Source organism: Odocoileus virginianus, chromosome 11 (assembly GCF_023699985.2).
Source record: "Odocoileus virginianus isolate 20LAN1187 ecotype Illinois chromosome 11, Ovbor_1.2, whole genome shotgun sequence".
NCBI classification, from domain to species: Eukaryota; Metazoa; Chordata; class Mammalia; order Artiodactyla; family Cervidae; genus Odocoileus; species Odocoileus virginianus.
The window spans coordinates 41604383-41618527 of NC_069684.1; the positions used below are offsets into that span (position 1 = coordinate 41604383).

At 33.9% G+C, this 14145-nt stretch overlaps 1 protein-coding gene across 3 annotated transcripts in view; it reads left to right on the forward strand.

Annotated features, from left to right (window-relative positions):
• The window catches only part of KIFAP3 (kinesin associated protein 3), a 149961-nt gene extending 136234 nt beyond the window's left edge, over positions 1–13727 (forward strand). For 2 of the 3 annotated variants that reach the window (XM_020874134.2, XM_020874135.2), the window contains one exon: positions 13272–13727. In XM_020874134.2, coding sequence (XP_020729793.2) covers positions 13272–13380 — 109 coding nt within the window. In that variant the 3' untranslated portion in view covers positions 13381–13727. Of the gene's footprint in view, positions 1–9405; positions 9475–13271 lie in introns of all 3 variants that reach the window. The other variant, XM_020874136.2, reaches the window with a different exon arrangement.
• Positions 13728–14145: the final 418 nt, after the last annotated feature.

Sequence of the window (14145 nt, forward strand, 5' to 3'; positions counted from 1 at the left end):
ACATAAGTCTGCATTCTGTATCAAATAATATAACATACTTTAATATATTTTTAGGCCAGTCTTCTTTGTTTAGCTTTATCTAAAGTTGATACATCCCACTTTTTCAGAAATTCTTTCCATTTCAGGTTTTACCAGCCAAAAACAAAGCACCTTTATGTTGGCCTGTCAGAACTTAAAAGGCCAAGCAATCTTAAAAAGGAATCCAGATTTGTGTGGACAATTTCAAGTGGCTAATTTAGAGCCCCTCAAATGTGAAAGGATGGGAGGAGGCTTCTATGATCATAGTTAGGCAAGTAAATTTTTAAATTACAACTGTAACTTAAACTGATACAAGAAACCCCGTAAAGCTGTATTTACATGGGTGCTTAAACTCCATGCTGAGATCTCTTTTGAGATAGTAAAAAGCAGGAATTCTTAAAAGTTTCAAAAGGTCTTTTTTTTTTTTTTTTAAAGATTTCTGGATTTTAAGGATTTTATAAATATTGGGCAATTATAGCTCAACTCATTCTCTGTATATACTAAGGGAAAACAGAAACTATGTCAGTATCCTACAGTTGCATCTTACCTTTTTCTTCTAAAATCTGGGGGAAGGAAGTAATATTTTCCGTCAGGAGGTGGGCACCATCATCATTTTAAATCAATTTTTAATCTTTCCTTGTCCTTTATACGTGAATTAACTAATATAGATACCCATGTGCCCATTGGAAATGCTACTTAAAACCCTCTACTGCCTGTGATCTCAAAACTGTATGGTACGTTTCCATCTCCCTGAAGAATTCTCCTCATAGTTGCCCAGCTTTGCTTCTGTATCCCATATTGTCAGCTTGGCACAATCACAAGACAGCAAACATCACAGAATGAAAATACCCACCCTAAACACTTCTGTAACCCTGTGCCCTTTGCAGAGAAAAGCCAACACTATAGCAATAAAACCTACGTACAGAAATGTATGCAGTGTGTAAAGTGATGATTTGTGTGGAATAACTAAAAACTTTATCCTTGATTTACTATTTTCAAAATAAACTCCCAGAATATAAAATAAGATGAAAAAGTGTGTAAAGAGACGTTCCCCATATATTCATCCCTAAAGGTGCTGTATCATTTGCATCAATCTTGACATAGCATCTGAAGGATTTTGATTGAATAATTTTATTTATATAAGCAGTCCAGTCTCACTATGGTAAAGGAAGGTATGATTGGCCATGGCATTATTTTAGTGCAACAACAATTAGTTGCCTATATGTTGGCATAAATCTTTATGAATTATGTAAGAGCTCTGTAAAGGCAAACAGAAAGCATGTGTAAGAAGCATGCCAAGTATGATAGAGTATCTCTTAACAGTCTGGATTATATGGCAGGAGCCAGAATTTCTTAAGTATTTTTAGGGAAGGCTCTATCATTTTCATATGTCATAACGATAACACCACTAAATACATGCTATAAGAGCCTTTGTACTGTTCTTGTAAGAGACTTGGAAATACAATAATCTCAAGACAGAGAGATGTTAAAAGGGATAGCCATTATTCTTATTTTACCACAAAAAAAAAAAAAAAGAAATCATGACAAAGAAAGTTACAAATATAGACTGAAACAAGTTATATCAGTAGAGACATAAATCATATCCAGATATTCTGGTTTTGAGGTCATCGCACCCGACTAACTTTAATAAAATGCAGGAGTTGTTGATAAGCTCATACTTAAGTTTGTTTTGCTGAATTTGTAAACATAATCACAAGGGAGAAAAATGCCAATTATATCAGTGATAAAAAAAAAAATGTGTTTCCTTATGTTGCTTTGAAAATAATAACTTCAATTTAAAATATAATAAGGGGACACAAGTCAGAAAAGTAATCTTTACAATCGTGTACTTCTGCATTCCAGTCTGCACTGAATTTGCTTGATGTCAGTGCTTGCAAAAGGTGCTTGGCCCCATCTTATGAAGAAAATATTAGAAATACCTTGTTTCATCATCAACCTGGTTGACCAGGATGGCTTCAATCAGGTTGTATCTTGACAACCGAAAATTAACCTTAGACCTAAGTAGAAAATGAATTTACCTTCTTATGTACAGACCTATAATATAATAAATGCATTCTCAGGAACCAAGAAAGTTTATAAAGTTTGAGTAGAGATTTACTTTAGTACCTGTTCTTCTAGTGCTAAATGCAATATTGGTGTATTATGTAATGTACTGAGATCCTCAGTGCTCTAGAAGGCACTGAATAACTATTGAATATTTATCTGACCTGTATTGATTAATGAAACTACTGAGTTAGTGGCTGAAAGTACTTGTATATCACTGCCCAACATATATGTTATAATTATGCTAAGTGAAATAAGTCAGACAGAGAAAAAAGTAAATATTGTATGATATCACTTGTATGCAGAATCTAAGATATACAGCAAACTAGTGAATAAAACGAAAAAGCAGACTAACAGATAGAAAAGACTAGTGGTTACCAATGGGAAGAGGGAAAGGGGAGGGACAAGATATGGGTGGGGGAGAAAGGAGTTTTTATTGGATCATATGAAATCATGTGTATGAAACTTGAAAATTATGAAGCACTATAGAATTTAAAGAATCAATCTTCTTATTAACAAACAGAATGTCATAATAATGTAAGGAAATGCTTATATATTTGGTATTATAAACTCATTTAGAATCAAGTTAAAAACATGCACTTTTAATTTGTTTAAATATAGTTTCTAGTATCCATATTTATGCCCTCAATTTTAGAAAAATATTACTTAGTTTGATTTAGCTATGAAAAAAGGTCTTTATCAATCACCATTTGATTTTTATTAGCCAAAGGTAATTTGAAGGCTGCTTAGCCTAAAAATTACTGAGACAAATAAATAAGTAGACTAGGGCATAAATTGGAAACTTTACATTAACATATATTTGATAAGATTTTTAAGATTTTCTTTTACAACTAGTATTTGCCTCTTATGAAAGGTAGTAAAAGTTAAAAGTTTCAAAACTATATAAAAATATTCCCACACTGTATTATTTATTTAAGGACTTTGGAGACCATGTTTTACCAGAAGCATAACATTAATTTTTAATTTAGAAGAGACTGATATGTCAGTAGGGGTAGCATGCATATTAGATATGATATTACTTTACCTCTTTGGTTATATCTGTATGTTGGGTTTCTGTGTGTTTTATAAAGAATGATGGGGAGTTGACATAGCCCATTAAGTATGGTATTTGTGATAATTTTGGTTCCATCTCTTGAACTTGTTCATTTTGATATAGTGCATTGTCTTTCTAAGATTCTGGTTGGTGTTTAAATTTCAGCAACCGAAGGTCATTATTCATATTTTAAGTGGACTAAAAATTTTTAATGCCAGCATTAACTTTTGAATTACACTCGAGCTCTTAGACTTTACAGCATGTTTAGTTTCTTTTCATTTCTTATTAGTATTTTTCAGTACTTAATAGTCTCCTGCTCCCACCTCCAACAAGAACTCTACTCTCTGTTCAACATCAGAAACATTTTTCTCTTTGGCATGTGCTTTTAGTTCCCCAAGCAGTATAAGCAAATTGGAAAGTTCAGCTGTCATTCTTGGAAGGTCATAGATCACACTAGCAGCCTGAGTAATCCAAGAGGTTTTAAGTATCATAGCATTTAGTTTAAAGTGAAATTTGCTCTGACAGAGCTGGCAGACCAATAGGAAAAAGAAATATTTGTGCTTAGAGAAGTGCATATGTAGAGACCAAGAGCCTAACTGATGGCTGGAAGTGATTTCAGTCTAAAAAAACAAATCATTAAGAGAGTGCATAGGGGTAAAATACACAGTTCATATTTTAAAGAGTCTCAAAATGAACCAGCAACTAAGGTTAGCATTATATAGTAATTAGCTGTGGTGTTCAGGCTTTAACTCACTAGGTACCAGACGGTATGGTCAAACTATCACTGTGAAAACATCGCTACTTAAACTCTCTACTTTAAGCCTACAGCAGTAATTTTTGTACCTTAAAAAAACCAAAGTATTATGACAGATTATATAAATGTTGAGCCAGTAACAGACAGACAATTCTTTAAAAGAGGTGCTAATGACTCAGTTTATTGACCTAGGGGTTACTTAAGCAGCTCAGCAAGTTCCCTTAACATTTGGTGGTGTGAACTGAGGCATTGCTTGATATTATAGAACTGCTAATTTCAAGAAGTCCTTTTACTAAATTGAATAAATTCAAGTTAAAGATTACAGGATGGTATACTTGCATTAAAATATTGCTATAAAAATTTTGAGACCATTATGAAAAGTGAAAGTGAAGTAGCACTTGTGTCCGACTCTTTGCGACCCCGTGGACTGTAGCCTACCAGGCTCCTCCCTCCATGGGATTCTCCATGCAAGAATACTGGAGTGGGTTGCCATTTCCTTCTCCAGGGGATCTTCCCAGCCCAGGGATTGAACCTGGGTCTCCCGCATTGCAGGCAGATGCTTTAATCTCTGAGCCACCAGGGAAGCCTTTGAGACTGTTACAGGTTTCAGTAAGAATTCACTTCAGCATCACAGTCACATCTGACAACTTCTACTAGGCACCTATTAGAGTGCTACCACACCGCTGCAAATAAGAGAAAGAAAACACCTTCTATCAGCTCCAGTTATTTATTTTAAGTCATTGTTCTGTTCAAAAAAGCCAGTTTTGAGTCACAGAAATATAGGACTTATAAATTCTTTCCTTTGATGTGGAAAGCAGATTAATAAGAATAAAGTAGAAGGGACTCCAGCAAGATGGTAGACTGACCTGACTTGGGTACCCCTTCCTATATAGATATAGAAAAGGTAGACAGAATATAACCCTACATGACACACACACAAAAGAACTACCACAAGAATATTGAACTCGGTATAGGTTACATGGTATAGAAAGATAAAACTTAATTCTAAGTTTCCTATATAGAGCCTGGAACTTCAGAGAGCTGCCTTTTTCTCATCAGTTGAAAAGAGGACTAGATGATTTTAATTCACTAGCCCATAAAAGTAACTAAAACTTGTCTTCTGCACTCAGACCCTAGATAGGGTCTTAGATGGGGAAGATAGTCACTCATGAGGAAAGGAATCATACTCTTGCTCCATGCAAACATGTGGGGTCAGAATTTATACTATACATCTAGTTCAGGAAACCCCAAGTCAAGAAATTATCTTTCAAATGGTTTCAGGACAGTGAAATTCCAGGATCTTGATGTTTAATAAATACGGAACCTCTCAGTAGAAGTATTCCCAAGCTCAACAGCTAGCAGACAGGCAAAAAACAAAACAAAAACCTAAAGTTGAATACAGTAAAAAATTATGAAGCTCATGAAGAAAGAGACTGTCATGAAGAAATGTCGGAAGCAATGGCAAAAGACCTAGGATACCCAAGAATGAGAGTTAATATATGAATCTAAATGAGATTGTAAGAGTTTTTTAAAAATAAAAAGGGCTAGATAATATAATATGAAAAAGTACCAATTGTAATATCTCCACATGAAAAATATAATCATTCAACTAGGCTCAATAGATGGGCTAAATAACAAATGAAGATGTATAATAAGTGTAAATTGAATGATATTAGAAGAATGTCCATGAAATGGAGCTTCTTTCCATTTGAAATAAATCAATGACTATTTTACACATGCTTTCTTTATCATTAGTACAAATTGGTTTTTATCTGAAGCATCTCAGTAGAGTAAATTGAAAGGATTTGTCCCTGAGGTGGTATTTTCCCCTTGGAACTGACAGGTGTCTTTTCAAAAAAAATTTTTAGTAAGTTTCAAATTTATACATTACATACAACCTCCCACTCCTACTATCATTTACCCTTAATTTTGAGGAAAATATTACTTAGTTTGATTTCACTAAAAATATGATTTTTTAAAGATTCTCTAGCCATTTAGTTTTATCAGAATAAAGGAAAAAGTGATAATTATGCATATAAAAGATTAAAAGAAAACTAAATGGAAAGTGTCAGCTAAGTGATATATATTGGTGAAACTCATTAAAAGACTGCTTCACTCTACTCATTTTCTCAATAATACAAAGGCTCAAGCCAAAAGCAAAAAGTAACACCTTTGAGCAACCTAAAATATCTATATACTATATATACATTTATAGAAGCAAAGTGTTATTGACGAGTTAAATGATAACAGGATAAAGCTTTCCTGTGACAGTAATACTTTAACATTATAAATGCTGTACATTCTTCAGTGTCCAGGACAATCAGCATCTTTTGTTCTTTTCATAGGCTTCAATCACAAAACTTTTCGTAAATGAATGAGAAGAAATTCGTATTTAACTCAACTGCTTATCTAAATCATATCAAATATATAAATCAAAGACATAAATTATATGAAAAAGCAATAGAAACCACATTCTGTCAATGTTAAATATGCTGAGAAGCTTGAATTTGATAAAGCTTGCTTTCAAACTTTGTAAAAGTGGTACTCAGTGATAAAGCAAGCTCTCCATCTAGTGGTAGATCTGTAAATTGCAAACAATTAGATCCTGATTAAATAATGCATCATTATTTATAATGCATATAAATGTGGCTCAGTGGTAAAGAATCCACTTGCCAGTGCAGGAGACACAAGTTTGATCCCTGGGTCGGGAATATCCCCTGGAGAAGGAAATGGCAACCCACTCCAGTATTCTTGGCCTGAGAATTCCCATGGACAGAGAAGCCTGGTGAGCTACAGTCTATTGGGTCTCAAGAGTTGAACACGGCTTAATGACTGAACAACAACGACATACAATTGTTAGGTATAGTTTTATAGGCATTATCTCATTCAATCCACACTTCTCTTGTTGCTATATATATGAATTTCCAGAAAAAAATATGTTTCTTTCTGCCAGAATAACCCAACTCTTCCATTCAATACAAAGACAGACTTCTTCTACAATCTGATTTCTTCTATCAATACATGGAGTACTACAGCCTGTTGGTTATTTGATGAAACATATTCCCATGTTAAAGGAGTAAAAAATGTTTCATTCCAGTTAACTATAGTGTCAAACGTTTGGCCATTTTTGAAATTCTTTCTCTTCATTCTCAGTTAACAAATAGTAAAGGTATAGCTTAAAAATCCATTTCAAAAGAGAAAAAATACCATTTTGCCATGAAATGTAGCATATCTGATCATAGCGAGTTTTGCCATTGCCTCTGCAGACTTGGATTACTTCACATATGGACAGCCTTAGTATTCTCTTAAATGTTCCCCGTGCTGTTGCTTCTCAACTGCCTGTCACCCCAATTATCTTTCTAAAACACAGAAGTAAGCTGTTTCCCTTCTTAAAAACCACTGACAATTCTCCAGAAGTATTTGATTCTTAGTGTGGCATATGTGGGCTTCGCAGATGATGCTGGTGGTAAAGAACACGCCTGCCAATGCAGGAGATGTAAGAGACACTGGTTCAATCCCTGAGTTGGGAAGATCCCCTGGAGGAAGGCATGGCAACCCACTCCTGTATTCTTGCTGGGAAAATCCCATGGACAGAGAAACCTGGTGAGGTATAATCCATAGGGTCACAAAGAGTCAGACACGACTGAAGTGACTTAGCATGCACACACTCACGTGGCATATGAAGAGCTTTCAAAATCCAGTCTTAAAATTCCCTCCTTCTACCTTTTATCTCCTGCTACTGCTTCCATTGCAAACCTAAGACTTTAACCATAACAAATAGTTTGCTCTTCTTCAGCCTTTTCTCTTGCTCAGGCTGTCACATTACCAGGAATTCTCTTTCCACTTGTGAAATCCTGCTTTTCCTTTAAGATTCATCTATTCATGCACATCAAATGCTTTCTGAAATCCCATTCCATGTCAGACACAATATTAGATGCTAGTGGGAGAGCAATGGATAAGATAGTTCTTACCATTCATGGTGCTTACATTCTAATAGGAGATAAAGACAAAAATAAATTACTATGTCAGGAAGTGATAGATACATTAAAAGGCAAAGTGTTTTCTATAAAGGCTTTCTAGTTCTTGAAATTCTTCTGTAACAATTTGTACAACCTTTAGTATACTCTCACATTATATTAAATATTTGGTCCTATTCTCCGCTGTAGTAATTTATAAATGTACTAGGGTAACAGCATATTACCAGATTTTGGTTCCATGTTAGTTGCCATCAATCCATGGTCAGGGACAATGTCTTGTTTATTTTATTGCCTTCCAAGCACCACATCCTTTGTTTTTAACATTGACTCTCAACACTATATTTAGCACATTATAGAAACTCATGTACTACTTGAGTGGATGGATGTACAAAGGACACAGACATAAACTTCCCATGACAAATCATACTTAAGCTGAAATTATAAATTTATCTGATGATAAATTTACAGTCTACTTAGAAAGAAAGATAAACATACTGATTTTGATTCTATGATCAGTATACAGGAGTATTTAATAAAAAGAATGAGCTGTTCTAGAAGACTATTACTAAATCATACATTTTGGAGCTGTTTCCTCTAAAAAATGCTAAATCCTTTCACATGACAATCCCAAAAGAATTCCAGCCTTCAGTATTATCTTATGGATCACAAAGATAGACAGTTAATATATCACTGTTTCCTACTTATAAATATATTGTCATGAAAGATTTTAGCATAGGGAAAACAGAATCCCCAAAGAAAGAACCAAGCTAAAAAGATGAAATTAAACATGGTTAGTTTTAAGTTAACAATTTCATGTGTGTATTACACACAGTTGTACACACACACATTCAATGTAAGCCATATTGTGGTAATGACACCTTAAAATTTTTGTTCAACACAGTTTGGGCCTATATTAACAAAGAGTCAGAAACAGGATCTCATTTTTATGTTCTATGCTGGTTTCAGACCACAAAAGTACTGCCTTCTTTTCAGCTTATTTTAAGATAAACACTGAAAAAAAATCAAAATGCTTTAGAAAGCAAATGATTTTAGAGATCATGTCATGAGGATTGATTAAATGAGAGTTGTGAAGCAGTCATACTAAAGAATAATTAGACTTCTTGTGTGTTTTGAAAAGGTAATTCTAGGACTAATAGAACCAGATTTCAGCTCACTGTCATAAAGAACTTTCTAATGGTTTGATGTATCTATAGAAGGAGTGAACTGCTTTGACAGTATAGTGTGATGGAGGTGTTATGACAAGAACTGTATAGACCCTGTCAAGGGTGTTGTGAATGAAAGGGTAGAATAGATTATTTCTAAGAATGTTTACAAGTCAAAGATACTATGTGCCTGCCTGTGAAAAGAGAACTTGACTTGAGTGTAGCCTTTTTTTTTTTTTTCCTGCAGTATCCACTAACATATTCCTTATTGGCTTTGCATTCGTTTTGCTGATGTGGAAATTTCAAAGAAGAAAAAACTTGCATTGCTTTTATCTATCATTAATAAAATAATGATAATACTTTTCACTTATGCAGCACTTTTCACCCAAGGATTTCAAAGTGCTTTACAAATACGCACTAACTAAGCCTCACAAACAGCCAGAGGTAGGTGATTTTTCTCTGTTTCTACAGAAATGCCATCTTCTCCGGCACAGAAGTCTCAGCAGCGCCTCGGAGTGCCTAGGACTCCCTGCTGTCTGCCATTCCCCTTGTCATGTGCTGCATGTGAAGCATCACTTGTCATACCTGGATTTCTTTTTTTCCTCCCTCTCTGAATCATCTCAAGTTGAGAATTCTAATGAATGCTGTTGAAAATTTATTCTGAAGCCTTGTAAATATTACAGAAAATTTAGTCTTTTGCTTGCCACATGCTAATTAGATCTCTAAATGTTTGTTTAAAAGTAAAACCTAGGTGTGGTTTTAAGTTGAACTTTAAATATATTTTTTTACTTAGGAAGAACTTACGATTTTTTCTAAGTACCCCAAAATCATTGTTCTTGGGACATGAAACTTAATAGCAAATGGATTGGAGGGGCCCTTACCTTTCCTAGATGTCTTTACACAGCAAACAGTAACCATTTTCTTTAGAATTATATATTTTCAAGAAACATTATTGCATTTTGGTATTTTTCTAATTAAAAGGTCTAAAATACGATACCTGGAATTTGAAGGTAAAGGTTAAATAGCACCACATAATTAGTCTTGTAAAGGAAATGTGGTCTAGTAGTGGCATATTCTAATCTAAAGGAATACACAGCTTTTTTATATAGGTTAGGAGTACCAGGAAGAGAATACCTATGTACAGAAACACCCATGCGAGTGTTGGATTAAATTCCAATATAAACAGCCAAATACACGAACTCTTGTCTGAAGCAGGTTGGTCACATAGGGCAAGAGCAGGTACGGCATATCACAGTAGTCTCTCGGTTTGCAAGGGCCCTGGTGACGGCATGCAAGTGGCTTTAATACTATGTACTCTTAAGTCTTAGTGGGTTAGGAAAAGACAGTTTTTGCTGTGACACTTCCTTTTATTTTCATGTGTCTATCCCTTTCCAGCAGAATTTATATAATCTTATCTGCTTTCTATTCAGAAAACTTACATTAGGCTCTCCTGGTTTTGAACCAAATTCAGCATTAACAAGGCTACATCTTTATGCCAAGGGAGAAAATAAAGTGTCCACATGTCCCAAAAGAATATGTATATCCAGGTTTTAGCATCCCCGGAAGTCTAACTTCCCCACTATATTAGAACCAAATAAGTGACTAAAGAATCAAGCTATTCTGTTTCAGAGTGAATTTTATTTAGAAGATATTAATTGTAGGGATATGATTGATCTTTCATAATACAAAAGGATGTAGGACTTACGTGAGACTATCACCCAAACTAGTTACAATCTTTCAAACATTCTTTAAACAGCAATTTGATCTGTAATACATGATGGATAATTTTGGAAAAACTCATTTTATAAGTTGATTTCAAATTCTCTTATTTGAAAATTTTTCCCAAGTGGTATTTATGGAACTTCAAAAAAATTGGCTTGTATGTTGTCACTGGCTTGAGTGCATAAATAGAAGTTTATCACAGTAAACCTACAGGCTTGGAAACTCAAACTCTGATGTTCAAGGTTTTGTCTTACTTTCACTGACATGGGGATACATAATTCTTATCAAAAAATGTGACTGACATATTAAAAAAAAACAATATTCATTTGTCAATTCAATTTACGATGAAAGTATAACTATTAGTTAGATAAGAGAAACTTAATGTCTTGTTGGCAGGTCATATGAGGAAACAGTAATTAGACGTTTGCTTATTGGTCATAGAAATAAAAAATAATTTTCCAGTTTGAATATATAATAACTTCAGACTCAGAACCTTTGTTAAGGCCCCTTCCTCAATGAGGACAAGCCTGTGAAAATGGTCATATAGTCCTGATGACGTTATATGTCACCCCAAGGAGTTGCTTGGGTTGGTTCTACTGCAGTGTGGCCTCTGAAGAGCTCCTTTTTCTGTGCCAACGTGGCTGACAGACTCTCTTCTCAGTATCATCATCACCTTTTAGATAGAAATGCTGTCATATTGTTCTGTTGTGAGATGTTCTATTTTGAAGGCACTTTTGTGTATATATTCACTGATCAATCATATTCCTCTTGTTTCCAAGTTCTTAAAAGTAATCTCACCACAGCTGCTAGACTGATAAAGACAAAATTAAATCGAGTTTTACCTAAGTCTTCTGCTATTTAGCTTCAGAAAAGATGCTTTAAAATGTAAGGAGGGAGTAGCTGAAAGATGAAAAAGGAAAGGAGCTAAAATCCACAGGCTATATAGTTATCCTTTATGTAAATGACAGTTTTTTAGTTGCATGAGTATTTGTTAGCCTTAGTGCTTCAAGAGAAAATTTTTCAATGGCCAACTTTTCCTGTTTTTAAACTGATACAGATATGTCTAGTCATGGACTCCATTCATTTCTAAAACATTTTTAAAGCTACCTCTAGAGTAATAATTTCCCTTTATCAGAAAATTTAATCTTTCTTTTCATGGGACCAAAGTGGGAAGGGCATACTTACATTTTGGCATTTCAAAATAAAATTCAGACTTAAAAATTTCAAACAGCTTTTAGAAATAACAGACAACTTTTTATATAGAAGGAGCCCAAAAGTTTGATCTGTCCAGGATCTTTCATTACAGATTCTAACGTAAACCTTGTATTTTAGAAATCCCATTCCCCTGCAAGGTAGATTCACATAAATTATTAATATATGCCCTTTATTTTTAGTGTTTAGTCCTAATCCAACACATGCACACAAATTATTTAAAACCTTAACATTTTAATAGTTACTTCTAAAGTGTTTTAACTTAATCTCATGTTGTGAGAGGAAGTTACTGCCTATATGAATATATTTTTTAATCATTGAGATTTTGCTGATAAAGGGGAAAGTGTCTTTCCATTTAGCATAATCTCAAACAATCTTAAATCATTTAAATATATTTATTTTTCAAAGCTTACATTTCTGCATTATGAATAATTTCTTTTGATTGGAAATAAGCTCATTAGCATTCACTGCATGAGCTATGCATGAGCATGTTAGAGCTGCCATATTTGCCTGGCAAAATAAGTATCTTGTCATTTTGCTAAGTGTTTAATAATTCTCTGACTCTTTAAAAGTGCTTTTTCTTCTAAATTTTTTATTAGATAAAAGAATAATTTTTAAGTAATAGTTTATCCATGTTTCAATCTACATTTGTAACTTCATTCTTCCTTTATAATCAGCTTGCTATAACTCAAAACATGCACTATTTAGTCTTTTTTTTTTTTTGCATTGAAGAGTCAGAAGAAGAATTTGCATATCAAATCTGGCTAACTTCCAAATTTTTAAAAATTCTTTATCTTCTATAGTCATGATCTTGTAGTATGATTTGGCTCTGAGTGAGAGATTACTGCTAGAACGCAGTTGCATGTCCTTACTAATAGTGGATTAGTCCTATGGAATAGAGATCTTACTATAAATAGCAAAACTCTACTAGTTTTAATTTTATCATTTCCTAGTAATGTATTCTATTACTGATAATTGCTAACATGTAAAATATTTTCATATTCTGGCATATAAGCCATATATGAGTGTAATTTATTAAAACTTTTCTGATCTCTCTTTCTCTTTGCCCTGAATGATGCCTGGTGATAGAGATTTTCAATATTTTTAACACATTATTAGAATTAAATAGTTATTAATAAACATATTTTTATGGCTGTACTAATTTAAAGAAGAAAAAAAGTTAATAATAGCCAGCCACGTAAGCTGTTTTGCTGCTAGAGAATTTCAGAGGTGTAAATCTCCAGGCCTCTTACTCGACCTGCATTGGGATGAAGAATATAACTGACTATTCTTCCTTCTCTTTTTAGCCTTGGAATGGATGGCTTTGGCCAGTCTGTTGGCATTCTTGGACGCCCTGCCACGGCTTATGGATTCCGCCCTGATGAACCTTACTACTATGGCTGTGGGTCTCGGTAAAGTCATCCCTCTCCCTGTGTGCTTCCAGTTGAGAAGGCATCTGTGTGGGTTGGGTTAACTTTGAATCTTGGCCTAATAATGCATGTTGATACTATTTGCAGGTCTGTGTCTCTTTTTAATATTCCCTGTTGTTAGCTGCAGGTTAACTTCAACCCCTTCTGTCCTATGTTAAGTACAGTTTATGCTTGACCCTGTTTACTCATCAAACCACATCTCAGTGCTGAGTAACATTTACCATGAGACTCAAAAGTGAATGCTGAAAAGCACCTAGACTGGAAAACAAACACTGCATTATGTACATTAATTGACTAATTTAATTTCTATTAAAAAGAAGCATAAAGTACAAATGAATTGGCAAAAATCATGTGTTTCTATTTATTGAGTTTCATTAGGAGTTACATGCTTATATAAAGTGCATATAAATTTTATTTTTTTCCTGCCCCTTTTTCCCCCCTTGTAAACTCTTGAGTATTTCACGTGATACTGCTACCTTTAAAATTTATAAAAAGAATATCACCTTTTTTATTTCATGCCATGTGCCTGAAAGGTTGCTTCCCAAATTTATTAACTATGATTTTTTGATTAATGGTGGAACATATGCCATAATTACATTATTTGTGAGTAGAGTTTCTTCCGCAGTTAGTTCAAATTAATTTTGTCTTTTTGATTTTAATATAGAAAACCTAGAACATATATTAGTATACCTGAAACTAGGTTAGTATTGGGTTTTTAAATTTTACTATTAATGAAGTCTAAAGTATGGAA